Source organism: Pan paniscus, chromosome 7 (assembly GCF_029289425.2).
Source record: "Pan paniscus chromosome 7, NHGRI_mPanPan1-v2.0_pri, whole genome shotgun sequence".
NCBI classification, from domain to species: domain Eukaryota; kingdom Metazoa; phylum Chordata; class Mammalia; order Primates; family Hominidae; genus Pan; species Pan paniscus.
Window position 1 is genome coordinate 16,244,199 of NC_073256.2, and position 17,081 is coordinate 16,261,279.

The window sequence follows — 17,081 nt, forward strand, 5'->3', positions numbered from 1 at the left end:
CATGGTCTACGATGTTTACCTGTGTTGGCTCATTTAATGCTCACCACGACCCTCCAAGGCGGGTACAATGATTACGGGCCCTTCACACCTAGGAGAAGTAGTCAGGAAGTCTACCAAGGCAGCACCACTGGTATGTGGTATGTGGTGTGTGGTGTGTGGTGTGTGGTGTGTGGTATGTGGTAGACCGCTGCAGCTCTACAGCCTGGCTGTCAAGCCTCTGGGTTCTCCTGGAGCTTACGACCTAATGGGTGTGCATGCATGCATATGTGTGTACAAAAGCATGTGCATCTGTGTGTTTGCGTGTGCATGCAAGTTTGTGCATGTGCATGATCATGCATGTGTGGTTACACATGTGCACATAGTTGTGTGTGCCTGTGTGTGTGGTGAGTGTGTGTTGGGGTGGAGGTGAACAAGGCAGGAAAATGGGGAGGCCATGACAGTTTTTATGTCATTAAAATGATTACCTATCCTTGAGTTCCAAATGATGTCTGCCAAACCCTTCCCTGATTCTCCCATGCCTGCCACCACCACACTGCCCCAGTCTCTCAGCTGCACCCCATGTACCTCTCTTTGTCTGCAGGAAAAACCCCATTCCAAGGATTGGCTTACTCACCCGTTTCTCCTATTAGACTTTGAACACCAGACCTTGCTTCTGTAGGACAGGGACCATCCTGCTCATCTCTCTATCCCCAACATCTACTGTGGAGCCTGGAACTCATGATGCCTGTGGCTTCATGGATGCAAGGATGGAAGGATAGAAGGAAGGATGGATGGATGGATGAAAGGATGGAAGGAAGGAAGGAAGGACAAATGGATAAATGGATGGATGGATGGAGTAAATGTCATAGGAAAAGTGCAGATAAAATTCTAATATTCAGAGAAAAGAGAGCTAAATTTAGGTGGGAGAGTTTAGGAAGATGCTCATAGGAGAAGAAAGCTCTTACAATGGGTCTTAAAGATGGATGCAGTGGCCATAAGTAAGGAGGTGAATCAGAGGAAGATACTAAGGGGGGAACAGAGAGCTGCTGTCCATGGTAAGGGCAGATGTAGCCTCATGCAAAGTGCCTGCATTTGAGGATGAGAAGCTGGCCTGGGGCATCTGCAGGGCTCGGGGCTGCTGATGCTGCTGGGGCTGCCGATGCACTCATGTCCCATGCAGCATGGCCTCAGTCCTCCCTGCATTCCCTGCCTTTCCTTCCTTTTCCTTCCTGTTTTCTCTCTCATGATTCTCAATTCTCTCTTCTTTTTATCACTATCTACATCCACCCAAATACACTTCTTAACTAATTAAAATCTCTATAGTGTGTTCAAAAGTTATTTCTCACCTGCAGTACTCGCTTGACCTCCAGGCTGTCCGTTCCCCCCATTTCATTATGCCCCCAAAAGGCTGTGCACGTTTTAAAACATGTTCTCTCCACAAACACAGAATTCCCTGAGCACCTAAGCAGAATTGAATGGAGAGGAAATGAAGAGCATATTAACTTCCTCTTAGATCCCCGGGCTGATTTCTTTCAGGCTCAGGGCTCAGACTGCATGATAAGATAACCATTTTGTGAAAAGATGAAAGCTGCTCCGTGCAGGCCGCATTTTGTGCAGGTACAGAACAGATAGGGAGGGGCTTATGTCTCCGTCCCTCCTCCCCTGCTCCCATGCTCACCGCTTGTTTTCTGTTGAGAGTGTCTAGAATGCCCTGGCCCTCTTTTCTAGGAATTGGATTGTACTATTGTCATTCCAACCTCTCTTATCAGAGGCAAAGCCCCAGGGTGCAGCCCTCCCCGCAGCATGGCCACAGCCACTCAGAACTCCAGAGAGTCACGCCCCGGGTGGACATGTGTGTGAATCATCAGCACAGCACCCTCAGATCCCCACCCTGAAGCACAGCCCCTCCTGTCATGACAGCTGTCACTCATCTTTTTTTTTTTTTTTTTTTTGAGACAGTCTTGCTTTTGCCTAGGCTGGAATGCACTGGTGCGATCTCCACTCACTGCAACCTCCGCCTCCCAGGCTTAAGTGGTTCTCATGGCTCAGCCTCCTGAGTAGCTGGGATTACAGGTGCACACCACCACGCCTGACTAATTTTTGTATTTTTAGTAGAGATGGGGTTTCACCCTGTTGGCCAGGCTGATCTTGAACTCTCAACCTCAAGTGATCCACCTGCCTCAGCCTCCTAAAGTGCTGGGATTCCAGGCATGAGCCACGGCACCTGGCCTGTCACTCATCTTTTTTCGTTTGTTTTCATAACTAACAGCATGTCCACCAACAGACTCTGAGAGAGCTCAGGCAGCACATATTCTCTGGGGCTTAATCGCTGCTGTTGGCCGGATGCCTTCCACGTTGAGATTCAATCCACAGACAAGTTGTCAAGTCCATCTGGGTGAGGACTCCGAAGAGGAAAACAGGTTACCACGTGGTTAGCCACACCATTACAACACTGGCGACTGTTCCTATGATGGACGGCTCTAATCTCGGTGCACTGGGAGATAACAAGCCCATCCCCATGAGTTGAGTGAGAATTTAACTTGTGCCTGGAGCCAGAAGCGCGACGCAGAGTGGACTGGGGTGCACTGAGCCTTGCCAGGGTCCCGCGCCCTCACCGGGAGCTGTGATGGGGCCACCTTCTCCCTCTCCAGGCCCCACTTTCCTGTTTGAAGGATGCCCGCCCTCACCAGGAGCTGTGAAGGAGCCACCTTCTCCCTCTCCAGACCCCACTTTCCCGTTTGGAGGATGCCGACAGCGAGACCTGCCCACATTGCATCGCTTTGCATGTCTAGCTGTGCTTGATATAGAAGACCTTCTGTGTGGATGTGTGACACGCCTCAGAGCCAGCAGGTGGGACACAGCTGTGCCATGAGCACCACGGCCCGTGTCCTTGTAGGGCCTCCCTTCCCTGCCTTCTTCCTGTGCCCCCCAGGCCTCTCAGTCCGTCCTTAGCAGCCAGGGAGACCCCCTCAAGCATCAGTGGCTTCCCATCTCTTCTCTGCTCCTATGGCCTCCAGACTCAGAAGCCCAGCAAAGTCCTGTTATTATTGCCAGTCCCACCCTTCAGGACCCAGACAGGGCCTCCTCTTGCCTGCTCTCCCTGTGGTCCTCCTCCCTGGCAGTGCCGCCACAGGCACCAACTCAGAGCCGTGGACGCACCGTGCCTGGAACCCTCCACCCAGGACCCTCAGAGATACGTCCTACTTCCTTAGGTCTCTGCCCTGGTCAAGCCCTCCCCACCACACTTGTCCCAGCGGGTAAAGGCCCGAAACATGGGGTGATCAGCCCCTTGCCCCGCGTTTTTTAGAGTGTTTGTCACTGTCTGACGTTTGCCTGTTTATCTGTTTATTGCCGGTACCACCACCCAACTGAAGGCTTTGGAGCAGGGGCTGTTTCACTCACTGTCTACCACGGTACCTTGTTTGCAGCAGGTGCTTTGTAAATTTTGTTTGAATGGCTGGGTTGAGTCATTAATGAAAGAGAGAGAAAGGAAGGCAGGAAAACACTTTTAAAACTCATACCACAGAAGATCTATCTAAAACCTCTCCAATTCTGTAATTCTGTGACCTCATGAGAAAAGAAAAAACACCCACCTAGTGACCATAATGTAGCAAATTTCCTCCCGGGCTGGGCGCTGGAGTCGGGTGTGGCTGCACAGCTCTGCTGCCTTGCAGACCACTCCAGGGAGCTGCCGGGAGCTGGACGCATGCTGGTGTCTTACCCCACGGAGGGGGCATCACTGCGGCCAGAGCCCAGCGGGGGCGGCCGTGAGCAGCGGTGCTTCCTCTGAGAAGCTGCCTGTACCTTCTGGAAATATGAAATATGGCAACCATACAACCATTTCTGGATAATACAGTTCCACCTTTGAAAATGGTTTGAAACTACACAAACATCCTGGTCTCATCTATTTGGGGCTAAGATTTTAGAAACAGTAGAATTTTTCTTACAAAACATTTAAATAAGAAAGTACAAAGCGGCGCCTGTGAGCACAGCGGCAGAATCGTTTCCACAGAATTCAGCCCAGGGATCCACAGTTTGGTAACCAGCACAGGATTTTCTACAGAGCCCAGGATTTTCTACGGAGCCCTTCCTCTCAAGAGCGTCAGAGTACTTGAGAATATTAACCATGTGTTATTCGGAGCAATTCCAGCCTTGGAAATTTGCGGAGGATGTAAACTTTGCCAACTAACCTAGGGAAGAGCTTCACCCAAATTCTTACCTCCACTGAGCCCCTAATGCACACTTCCTCTTTGTGTTTAATCCATTTATTTGTTTAATCCATTTATTTATTCATTCCATTATCAAACATTCATTGAGACCTCTGTTGGTAGTTTAAGAAATTCTGCTAAGTATACAGCATGACTCAGATTAAAATGGCCGTTGGAGACACAATATCAAACATAAAAACTAATGTAAGACAAGGCAGAGCATAAACCTGGTAGCTGCTGATATTTACTGATATCAGTAAATATCCTGAGCTGCACCCCAGAGGTATGGTCTTACTGTGCCTGGGATGATGTCCAGAAATTTGTCCTTTACACACTTCCTGGGTGATGCTGAGGTATAGCCTCGGTTTAAAGCCCTTTGAACTATGGAAAAATAAAGGCAAACCTCAAACAGATAAGGAAATGCAAGATCTCAGTGAGCTGTCCCAGGACCAGATCTTGGATCCCACGAGTGGGAACCAGCAGAGCCCACTGGGTTCTAGACCCTCTGCCAGCTCACCCAGACGGGATCTAAGGATTTCCCTTAAGCTTTCCTCAGCAGTTATCTGGATGGTGGATTAAGTAACCATCAGCCATTTGTGTGTAACTCAAACTCACATTATCAGGTCAGTTAACAGATTTACTAATTTATACCTTGCTTCTTTTCATGAGGAACTGAAGCGAGAACAGAAATGTGTACAATGGAATGATGGAATGTCTACTGAATCCACAATCGTGGTCACGGAACGTTAAGTGAGAATGAAGGGCAAAGAAAAGAGATGTATATGACTGTCACAGGACCTTCGATTATTGATTTAAGAGCCTCAGATGTTTCTCTGAGCCATATAGTGATCAGAGCAACACAGGAAACAGCTTCAGCCACATTCTTTGTTCTGTGGAGAAGGAGGAGATTTAGAAGCAAAAAATAAACATAACTGCTTTCCTAAGTGTTATGAAACAGATCTTTTCCTGAGTTCTAAAGCAAGTGAAGAAAAATTTTAAGTGAAGTGTGTCTATATTCAATTTTGAGTTTCTGTGTATGTCTTCCTTCATCACATGCGTGTATTTATTTTATTCGAGCTTTATGGGGATATAAGTCACACACCATAAAAGTCACGCTTTAGGATGTACAATTCGGTAGCATTCAGTAGATTTACAGGTATGTGCAACCATCACTCTAATCAATTTAAAACATCTTCACCCCAAAAAGCAACCCTGTGCCTTAGCAGCCGCCTGCCCTCTCACCTACCCTGATGCTGGGAATCAACAATCTGTTTTCCATTTTGAGATCTGCCTGTTCTGCACACTTCATATGAATGAAATTGTACATTGGTGGTCTTTTGTGACTGGCTTCTTTCCCATGGCATAAGGTTTTGAAGGCCCTTCCCTGGTGCAGCACGTTTCTGGGCTTAATTGGTTTTAATTGCTGAAAACATTTCCATTGTGTGGTACAGCCCCCATGTTTGTCCATTCATCCGTCGGGCAGCATTGAGGTCGTCTCCACTTTTTGGCAACTATGAATGATGTCGCTGTAAGCATTCTTACACAGGCTTTTGCCTGGATGTGTTTTCATTTCTCTTGGATGTGCACCTCGGAGTAGACTCATTGGGGCTTTTGGTGACTCTGTGTTCAGCCTTTTGAGGACCCTCCAGCCTGTTCTCCCTTCCCCAGCAGCGTGCGAGGTTCCAGTTTCTCTGCATCTTCATCAAGCTTTGGAACTGTGTCCTTTTCCCTCTGTCCACTCCAGGGGGCTTGAGTGGTACCGCACTGTGGTTTTGATTGCATTTCCCTACTGGTGAGTGATTCTGAACGCCTTTCTGTGTGCTCTTTCGCCGTTAGGACATCTTCTTTGGAGAAATATTCAGATCCTATGCCCATTATTATTTGGATTATTTGTCTTATTATAATGGAGTTGTCAGATTTATATATTCTGGATTCAAGTTCCTTCACAAATACGTGATTTACAAAAATGTTTCCCATTCTGTGGATGGCCTTTGCATTTTTTTGATGGCATCTTTTAAAGCATAAAAGTTTTTAATTTTAGGTAGTTTATTTTATCTATATTTTTTCCTGTGCTTTGGTGACATGTCTAAGAAACCATTGCCTGGTTCACAGTCACAAAGAAATGCATCTATGTTTTCTACAAATAGCTTTATAGTTTGAGCCCTTTTCTGTCTTTAAGCCACTTTGAGTTCATTTTTGCAGATTTTGTAAGATGGGGGTTAAATTCATTGTTTGGTGTGTAGAAATTGGGTTATCCTAGCATTATTTGTAGGAGAGACTATTCTTTCCCCTCTGGGTGACCTTGTCTCCCTTATCAAAAGTATCACATGTGCAGGTGCATGTCTGGACTCCAGTTCAGTTCCATGGGTCCATGTGTGCATCCTTGTGTGGGGCCCCACCCTTTTGATTACTATCACTTTGTGACTCTTGGGATCCATAAGTGTGAGTCTTCCAACCTGGTTCTTCTCTCTCAAGATTGTTTTTGCTTCTCAGGACCCATTGCATTTCTATATGAATTTGAGGATTGGCTTTTGCACTTCTGCAAAAAAAGCCATCTGAGGTTTTGACAGGAATTTCAGGGAATCTCTAGGTCACTTGGGGTAGGACCTACCTCATCTTAACCATTAAGTCTGCCAATCTATGAACATAGGATGTCTTTTCATTTACGTAAGTCTTGCTTAATTTCTTTCAGTAGCGATGTTTTCTAGTTTTCAGTGTACGAATCTTTCACGTCCTTTTTTTCTTTTTTTTTTAAGAGACAAAGTCTCACTCTGACACTTAGGCTGGAGTGCAGTGATGCATGCTTGGCTCACTGCAGCCTTGAACTCCCAGACTCAAACAATCCTCCCACATTAGCCTCCCAAGTAACTGGGACTACATGTGCCTACCACTATGCCTGGCTAATTTTTGTATTTTTTTTTAAAGACAGGGTTTGCCATGTTGTCCAGGCTGGTCTCAAACTCCTGGGCTGAAGTGATTCCCCCATCTCAGCATCCCAAAGTGCTGGGATTACAGGTGTGAGTGACTGCGTCTGGCCCTCTTTTACCTCCTTGGTTAGGCGGTCCCAGGGACTTTATTCTTTTAGATGTTATTTTAAGTGGAATTGCTTTTCTAATTTCCTTTTTGGGTTTCTCATTGCTAATGTATAGAAATACAATTGATTTTTTATTTCGCTCTTGTAACCTGCTCCTTTGCTGAGCAGCAGTGAAAGTGGGCATCCTTGTCTTGTTCTCTTCTCACAGGGAGAGCTTTCAGCCCTTCAGCATTGAGTATGATGTTAGCTGTGGGTTTCCCATAAATGCCCATTATCATGTTGGGGAAGTTCCCTCCAGTCCTAGTTCTCTGAGTGTTTTTATCATGAAATAGTGTTGTACTTTGTCAAATGCCTTTTCTGTATCAACTGTGTTGAGTATGTGGCATTTTCCCCTTTGTTCTATTAAAGTGATTTATTACATTGATTGATTTTCCTATGTTGAACCACCCTTGCATTGCTAGGATAAATTCTACATAGTCACTGTATATAATTCTCCTCATATGCTGCTATATTTGATTTGCTAGTATTTTTGAGGATTTTTTTTTTTTTGAGACAGCGGTCTCACTTTTGTCGCCAGGCTGGAGTGCAGTGGTGTAATCTTGGCTCATTGCAACTTCTGCCTCCCGGGTTCAAGCGATTCTCCTGCATCAGCCTCCTGAGTAGCTGCGATTACAGGCATGCGCCACCGTGCCCAGCTTATGTTTGTATTTTTAGTAGAGATGGGGTTTCACCATGTTGGCCAGGATGGTCTCGATCTCTTGACCTTGTGATTCACCCATCTCACCCGCCCGAAGTGCTGAGATTACAGGCATGAGCCACCATACCTGGCCTATTTTTGAGGCTTTTTGCATCTCTATTTATAAGGGATATTAATCTATAGTTTTCTTTTCTTGTCTTTTTCTGGCTTTGCTAGCAGGGTAATTCTAGCCCTGATAGAATTACCACAGAATGGGCTTGGAAGCATTCCTGCCTATTCTAGTCCTGGGAGACTTTGAGGGGGATCGGTGTTAATTCTTTTTTAAATATTGATAGAATTCACCTGTGACACCATCTGGTCCTGAACTTTTCTTTGTCAGGAGTTTTTCAATTATTGATTCAATCTCTTTGCTTGCTGTTGGTCTGCTGGGATTTTCTGTTTCTTCTTGAAGTAATTTGTGTTTTTTTATGAATTTATTCATCTCATCTAGGTTATCTAATTTTATCATGTAATTTTTGTAATATTCTCTTATAATCCTTTTTATTTTTTAAAAGTCAGTAGCAAGCCCTCACTTTTATTTCTGATTTTAATAATTTGAGTTTTCTCACATTTTGAGTTTTAGTCTAGGTAAAGGTTTGTCGTTTTTGTTGATTTTTTTAAAAACAAAATTTTGGTTTCATTGATTCTCTGTTGTTTCTTTTCTTTGTTTTATTTATCTCTGTGCTGATCTTCATTCTTTCTTTCCTTCTGCTAGTTTTGGCTATAGTTTTCCTTTTCTGTTTATGTGAATTTTAAGATCAGCTTTTGAATTTCTAAGCAGTAACCAACTGGGATTTGATAGGGACTGTGTAGAATCTGTAGATTAATTTGGGGATTCTTTCTGTCTTAACCATGTCTTCACCACTGGATTAAGCCTTCCAATCCATGAATATGGGATGTCTTTCCATTTATCTAGATTGTCACAATTTCTGTCAACAATGCTTAACAGCTGTCAGCATTCAAATCTTCTACTTTTTCTTAAAATTTTAAGGAACTTTTTAAAAAATGGGGCTTCAGATAGGCTCCTTTTGCCATAGGGTGGACTATGCCTTTCATACCATCATACAGTAAATACAGGAATAGGTTCAATCTCTATTTCTTACTAGGATCCTTGGCCTATGTTTGCACTTGTGTTTGACCGATGTTTTGACCAATGGCAGGGTGGGCTCCAGGGCCTGGGGGACTTTAAGAGAAGCAGGATGAGCAAGTGTCACTTGGGGGACAGAAGAAAGGACGGCAGAGGAGACAGAAAGACCAGGATGGCCGAGAGAGTCAGTGTGATTCCAGCACCACCAGGGTTGTCTCACCATTTTCAACAACTCCAATTACAATTTCTGAGGAAATGTTGCTTACGCTTGACTAGTTTGGGAAAAATACACTATGGTAGAGTGTATCAGTTTTTATTTAGTAACTCGCTCCATGGTCCACTTTATAAAGCTTTTGTTGTTCTGTTTTGCCTTGGTTTGTTTGGTTTTTGCTTTAAGTTCAGTGGGCTTCCACTTGCAGCAGGGCAATTCTTTTTAGGGTGGAGGGCAGGAGAGATACATGCTGAGGGTCTCCCCCTCCCTTTCCTAAGCACAAGAAAATGCAGGCAGATAAGTCTGGGTCAAATGAGCTTCAGGCAGGGAGGAGGAACTGGCATTCCTGGTGGGAAGGGCCCCTCATTGCCTATAGTCAGGGGAGGGCTGGGGAGGACCCCTGTGCACGGCCTCTTCCTCTCTCCTCTCACACTGGTGGCTGCCCTGGGTAAGCTGCATGCTTTCCCCAAAGCCCTGGGCTGGGATTGTCACTGAGGCGTGCAGGCAGCTGGCTGGCTCAGGCCAGCCCAGTGTGGAACTACTCGCTGGGTTTGGACAAGAAAGTAGGAAAGTAGGGCTCCAAACACTGCCTTCCCATCCATCAACGGCCAAGTGTAAGATGTGCGAATGCTGCCCATCCACCCTCAGTTTCCTCAGCCTGCAATAGGGTAAGCGCTGCTCCGTGAAAGCGGTCGGAGGGGACCTCCTGGGAAGAGTCCCACAAGCACAGCGTGCACCCTGTAAACGCTGCTCCATGAAGGGTCGGAGGGTCGGAGGGGACCTCCCGGGAAGAGTCCCACAAGCACAGCGTGCACCCTGTAAACGCTGCTCCATGAAGGGTCGGAGGGTCGGAGGGGACCTCCCGGGAAGAGTCCCACAAGCACGGCGTGCACCCTGTAAACGCTGCTCCATGAAGGGTCGGAGGGTCGGAGGGGACCTCCCGGGAAGAGTCCCATAAGCACGGCGTGCACCCTGTAAACGCTGCTCCATGAAGGGTCGGAGGGTCGGAGGGGACCTCCCGGGAAGAGTCCCATAAGCACGGCGTGCACCCTGTAAACGCTGCTCCATGAAGGGTCAGAGGGTCGGAGGGGACCTCCCGGGAAGAGTCCCACAAGCACAGCGTGCACCCTGTAAACGCTGCTCCATGAAGGGTCAGAGGGTCGGAGGGGACCTCCTGGGAAGAGTCCCACAAGCACAGCGTGCACCCTGTAAACGCTGCTCCATGAAGGGTCGGAGGGTCGGAGGGGACCTCCCGGGAAGAGTCCCACAAGCACAGCGTGCACCCTGTAAACGCTGCTCCATGAAGGGTCAGAGGGTCGGAGGGGACCTCCCGGGAAGAGTCCCACAAGCATGGCGTGCACCCTGTAAACGCTGCTCCATGAAGGGTCAGAGGGTCAGAGGGGACCTCCCGGGAAGAGTCCCACAAGCACGGCGTGCACCCTGTAAACGCTGCTCCATGAAGGGTCAGAGGGTCGGAGGGGACCTCCCGGGAAGAGTCCCACAAGCATGGCGTGCACCCTGTAAACGCTGCTCCATGAAGGGTCGGAGGGTCGGAGGGGACCTCCCGGGAAGAGTCCCACAAGCACGGCGTGCACCCTGTAAACATTTGCTGCATTCTTCATATTTTTATTGTTATACTTATAATATGCTGTTTAGATTGGGTAGGCCGGCCGCCCCATAAGTGCAACAGTAAGACGTGCATTTATATTCTATTCTGAATTTGGGGAGATGGTTGTACGTTCATGAATAAATGACTATAATTGCTGTTTTCTCTCAATGATAAAAATGGTGTCATGAAGCAGTGGAAATTAGGAAACTAAGATGCTTTCCGCATTTTGTGTTTGCGACCTCATTTTCACAAAAAGAAATTACCAGCCCCTAAGTATTTATTACACATTGTGCACACCTAAAAAACCCGGAGACCTAGCTTAGTGCTCGTTACATGTTCTAGTGTTGCCATTGTTTATAGCACGCTGCCATTGTCATTATTGTGACAATATTTTAAAGTACATGTTTCCATGCATCCATCAGGAAATCCAGTCCTGTATAGTGGAAATGAGAATGTGGTATCAACATGTGGCATAATCAAATTTAATTCATTTCGGTTAAATTTTATCTTTTATGCCGTTCTTTTATGAAGCCACGTTCATAACATAGCTTCTAGGCTAAACATTAGGCAGAAGTAGGATACGTGAGTGGGGCAGTAATGGACTCGCTTTTTAATATGAAGGAAGATTAAAATTGTATTAAATTACACGTTAATGGAAAAACAAAGCAAAAGATAATAGGATGACAACTTTATGCGGCTGTAAAGTCTGGATTACAGCACATAGTTTTGCTATTTAGCAGTTGAATATTGAATTTCATTTGAAAATTTGCTTTTAATTATATTAAAATAATATCTAAATATTCCCCCAATATATTAAAGTGCTCTCATTATAATTTGACTATTTGAGAAAGGAAGACGCCGCCGGCCATTACAGTGTAGGTGCTCCTGTGAGACGGCGTAGGCACCTGAAATATAACACAGTGAGGCTCACCTTGAAGTTAAAGGATCTCTTTATCCTTCAACTGGGGACTGTTTACTGTGAGAATATGCAGGAGCAATCCCTTTGCTGGCCTCAGTGGGAGAAACAGCCCCACACCTTGCTGTCAGTCTCTCGGGATCCCTCAGGAAATCTTTAGGTTCCCTTCTGCATTCACACCTGGGTGTGAGAAGCCGGTCCCTGACTTCCCAGGGACTCATGAAATCGTATCCCTTCCTTATCTCGTGTTTCCATGGCCATGCTGGCCCGGACGGCTGGCAGTCCTGGATCCTGAAATCTGCGACGTTTTGAGGCCATACCTAGGACTAGTCACTTGGTAAACATCAGCAGGGGATTTTGTTGTTGTTGTTTGTTTGTTTGTTTTTGCCTTGGTTACCTGGAGGGTTGGGGTTGGACACGATGGGAAAACTCTCACTCCCCATCACTCTGCTTGCTTTCCCTGGCATCCATGTTGCTCAGGGAGTCAGAGTGGGTGGCTCTCCAAGCGCAGGGCATGATGGACTCACCCCAAGACTGCAAGCAGGGGTGCATCTCAGGCTGCTTAGGGTGGTGGCGAGAGAGGAGCAAGTGGGAGAGACGCTTATGGTGACGGGGGAGCTGGCAGGCAGGAATTCATTCCGGGATCCGAGGCATGGAGGTGGTCCAGGAGAGGCAAGTATTGGACAAACGTGTGGGGGGGATAGTTCCCTTCCTGAGGAGACGGCCACGCTCAGCCGTCGAGGAGGCCACTTCTTGCTCCTGTCTGGGTCTTTGGCCTCGAGGACGGCACACAGCAAGGCCGAGTGGTATGGAGCCGGGTCTTGGAGTGAATGCAGGGGATGCATTCCAGGCCTGGTAGGAGAGGCGGCAGGACCCGGGCAGCGACATCTACAAATGACGGCAGCCGGGTGTGCTTAAGGCTCAGCAGACTCACAGGGACGTGCGGACCGTGGGGCAGAGGGAGGCTCGGCAGCTCCTCTGGTCATCACAGAGCTTGGACATCTGGTCTGGGCCTGGCACTGCTGCGGGATGGCCCGTGGCTGTCACAAGGCAGGCAGCTGTGCCCGCAGGGAGCTTGCTGTCCTAGATGTGGCCCTGGGTGACAGGCTGAGAAGAACAGGGCTCCCCTAAAAGTTGGTGGATGGGCTGGGGTGCATTTGAGGGGGTCAGCCCCACAGCTGTGTCTGGGTGGAGGCAGGGGGAGAGGGAGAGAGAGGAGGAGGCCATGGTGATGGTCCTGGTGACAAGGAGGAGGGTCTGGGGCAGGAGGGGCCTGGGATGGAGGAGGCAGATGTGGGGTTGAGGGGGGCCTGCCAGAAGGAGGAAGGTGTGAGTGCAGAGACCAGGGGAGCAACAGGCCATGGAGCTGGCAGATCCTCCTTCTCTGCAGGTCCCCTCAGCGCCCAGCCGCCTTCCCAGGGAGAGAGGAGAGAGCAAGCGACCTGCCCCTTGGTGGCTCAGTGGCCATAAGACAGGCGGTGCTGTGTTGTAGCCACAGCCTCGCTCCTCCAGGCATTCAGGGAAAGCCCATCGCAGGCCGCAGAAAGACACAGGGAGGAGTCAGGCGGGATTCCTCTGGGGAAGGAGGCACAGCTGCCCCCACACAGATGGGACCTCGAGAAAGCTCCTCCCATCCTCACTGGCTTGTAAGGGTGTGGACTGAACAAACGATTTCACGATTAATACCTGTGTATGTGATACATCAGCTTACTAGACCATATCACCCATCAAGTACCAGATGCTATTTTTAAAACTTCTTAAGCTGTACGACAAAACTGAAATCTATGTGAAATACAACTATGCTTTTCCCCCAAATTGTTAATTTCCTTTAATACCACAAAATCCGGCTGTCAAGAGACCTGTTCAATCTACTAGATGCTAAATCTTGGTCATTAACCATTTGGGAACATCAGTGTTTCCTCTCCACTTCTCACACTTTGCGATATAAAAACAACTGCCTGGCCGGGTGCCCTGGCTCATACCTGTAATCCCAGGACTTTGGGAGGCTGAGGCCGGTGGATCACCTGAGGTCAGGAGTTTGAAACTAGCCTGACCAACATGGCGAAACCTCGTCTCTACTAAAAATACAAAATTAGCTGGGTGTGGTGGCGCATGCCTGTAGTTCCAACTACTCAGGAGGCTGAGGTAGGAGAATCGCTTGAACCCGGTAGGCAGAGGTTTCAGTGAGCCGAGATCATGCATTGCATTTCAGCCCGGGCGACAGGGCAAGACTCCGTCTCAAAAAACAAAAAGAAAATTAGCCGGGCGTGGTGGCGGGCGCCTGTAGTCCCAGCTACTTGGGAGGCTGAGGCAGGAGAATTGCTTGAACCCGGGAGGCGGAGCTCGCAGTGAGCCGTGATCGCGCCATTGCACTGCAGCCTGGGCGACAGAGCAAGTCTCTGTCTCAGAAAAAAAAAAAAAAAACTCACAAATCTGCCCTCTCGAGTGCCCAGGCCAGACATGGACACTGATTAATGAAGAAACAGTCCACGGTGGGGGTCACATATTCCCCTTCCCGGCACCTGAGGGTTTCCGCCGCGCTTCCGGGTGTTGAATGCCGTTTCTGTTTCCCCGCAGACCCGCAGTACTCATGGTCGCCCACGCAGCACTTCAATGAGGAGCGCTACTCGCCCGCGCCCAGGAGCATGAAGGGCCTTTCCGGAAGTCGGACCCAGCCGCCGCTGTGTTCCGGGCACACGTGTGGTCTGGCGCCCCCAGAGGACTGCGAGCACCTGCACCACGGGCCCGACGCGCGGCCGCCCTACCTGCTGAGCCCCGCCGACAGCTGCCCCGGGGGGCGCCACCGCTGCTCGCCGCGCAGCTCGGTGCACTCGGAGTGCGTGATGATGCCGGTGGTGCTGGGCGACCACGTGTCCAGCAGCACCTTTCCGCGGATGCACTACAGCTCGCACTACGACACGCGCGACGACTGCGCTGTGGCCCACGCGGGCGCCAAGATCAACCGCATCCCGGCCAACCTGCTGGACCAGTTCGAGAAGCAGCTGCCGCTGCACCGGGACGGCTTCCACACGCTGCAGTACCAGAGGACGTCCGCGGCCGCCGAGCAGCGCAGCGAGAGCCCCGGGCGGATCCGCCACCTGGTACACTCCGTGCAGAAGCTCTTCACCAAGTCGCACTCGCTGGAGGGCTCCTCCAAAAGCAACGCCAACGGCACCAAGGCGGACGGCCGGGCGGACGACCACCACCACGCCCACCACGCCAAGCACAGCAAGAGGAGCAAGAGCAAGGAGCGCAAGCCGGAGGGCAAGCCCCGGCCCGGCATGAGCAGCTGGTGGAGCTCGGACGACAACCTGGACAGCGACAGCACCTATCGGACGCCCAGCCTGCTCAACCGGCACCACCTGGGCCCCGTGGCCCACTGCTACCCCGACGCGCTGCAGAGCCCCTTCGGGGACCTGTCCCTCAAGACCTCCAAGAGCAACAACGACGTCAAGTGCTCGGCCTGTGAGGGGTTGGCGCTGACGCCTGACGCCAAGTACCTGAAGCGCAGCTCCTGGTCTACGCTGACGGTCAGCCAGGCCAAGGAGGCCTACCGCAAGAGCTCGCTGAACCTGGACAAGCCGCTGCTGCACCAGGACGCCAAGCCCGCCCTGAGGCCGTGCCACTACCTCCAGGTAAGCAGGCTCACGGCCCTGTGGAGGCCGTCTCGGCACAGCAGGTGGTATTGTCGTTATTCCTTTTTTAATTGACAGATAACAACTGCATACACATTTAGGGTGTGCAGCAGGATGTTCTGAGATACGGATATGTTCTGGGACAGCTCCACCAAGCTGTTAACACACGCATTACCTTACATACGTAATTTTTTTGGTGGGAGCACTTAAAATCCACTCTGGATGATTTCCACGTATTCAATACGTGGTTGTTAACTGCAGCTACCGTGCTGGCCAACAGGTCTCTTGAGCTGACCCCTCCTCACTGAAATGTTGTCCTTTGACCAACATCTCCCAATTCTTCCCCATCCCCAGTCCCTCTGGTAACCACGGTTCCACTCCCTGCTTCTATGAGTTCAGCTGTTTCAGATGCCACCCGTGAGAGCGACCATGTGGCCTCTGTCGGTGTGCGCCGGGCTCATCCTGCTTTGCAGTTTCTTCCAGCTCACCTGTGTTGTGGAGAATGGCAGATCTCCTTCTTTCAAAGACTGAATAGTGTCCCTTGTGTATGTACCGCATCTTCTTTATCCATCATTTGCCGGTAGACTCAAGGATTGACGGCACGCTATGGCTTTGTGCGCGGGGCTGCAGGGATGGCAGGACGTTATCTACGGGCAGCTCTCATGCGTGAGTCTGGCCTGCTCTGGGAGGGCCTCTGAAGATCCCGACTCCTCCTTGGAACCATCCCTCTAAACACAGTGGGCCATTTCTTTAAGGCCTCTGAGGCTGGAGGGTTTAACAACCACAGCAAACACAGACTTGCCCATGTGGGTGTTTTCCATGTGAGAGCTGATGGACCGGCGTAATGGAAATGGGCCTGCGACATTCGTGAGTTCACTCCCTGCACCTGGCCACAGCCTCTCTAAGCACCCCCCACCACAAAAAGCCTGATTATGGAAAAGGCCTCTGTGTCTCTGGGGTGTGGATTAAATGAATTTACCAAAGGCAAAAACAAAGAAGGTAGATCCCTAGAGCTGGCATATTGCAGAATTCCCTGTTTTATGTGATTTCACTCTCTGTCTCTGAATTGTGCCATGCGTGAGTTTACTGGAGAAGCTCTCTGGGAGGCACAGGCTACTTCTGAGGATGCCGCTCCGTGACTTCCATCAGTCGATAGCGCTGTTAAAAAAAACATAACATGTGTGTCCCAACTCACAAATCACTCTTGCTTGCCTAGAGCAGCGGCTGTGGGCCTCGCATCAGGTTAGAATTGTCTTCATGGAGTAATGGGCCATTGCTGGCTGAGCCAACAGGCAGTCAACTAATGGGACGGGGGGACTAGCAGCCGTGATTCTTTCTGGGAGTCGTGGTGGCAAATCCTTCCAGTGGCACCGTCACCATCAGTTCCAGCGTCCACGTCTCAACAGCTCTGTTTTGAAAGGAAATGCTAACCAATTTGCCTTTGCAGGCAGATTTATTCAGAGACAAATTGGTAGTTGCATAAAATATTACTTTATAGCAATGGAAGAGGCGTAAATTTTGTTTGCCGTTGGCAAACCCTAATCATATCCAAATGTAAAAGTTGTGTCTGCTTGTTTAGAGAAGCCTGGTAGAAAGAATCGGGTTCACTCTGATCTGTCTCCTCATTGTCACAGACACACTGCTCTCTTGTTTTTGTCTGTGCCTG

At 49.3% G+C, this 17,081-nt stretch overlaps 1 protein-coding gene across 9 annotated transcripts in view; it reads left to right on the forward strand.

Moving 5' to 3' along the window:
- Positions 1 to 17,081, forward strand: part of DLGAP2 (DLG associated protein 2) — a 1,001,683-nt gene that overhangs the window by 823,697 nt on the left and 160,905 nt on the right. For all 9 annotated transcript variants that reach the window (XM_034965578.3, XM_034965581.3, XM_034965577.3 and 6 more), the window contains one exon: positions 14,358 to 15,415. In XM_034965578.3, coding sequence (XP_034821469.1) covers positions 14,358 to 15,415 — 1,058 coding nt within the window. The remainder of the gene's footprint in view (positions 1 to 14,357; positions 15,416 to 17,081) is intronic.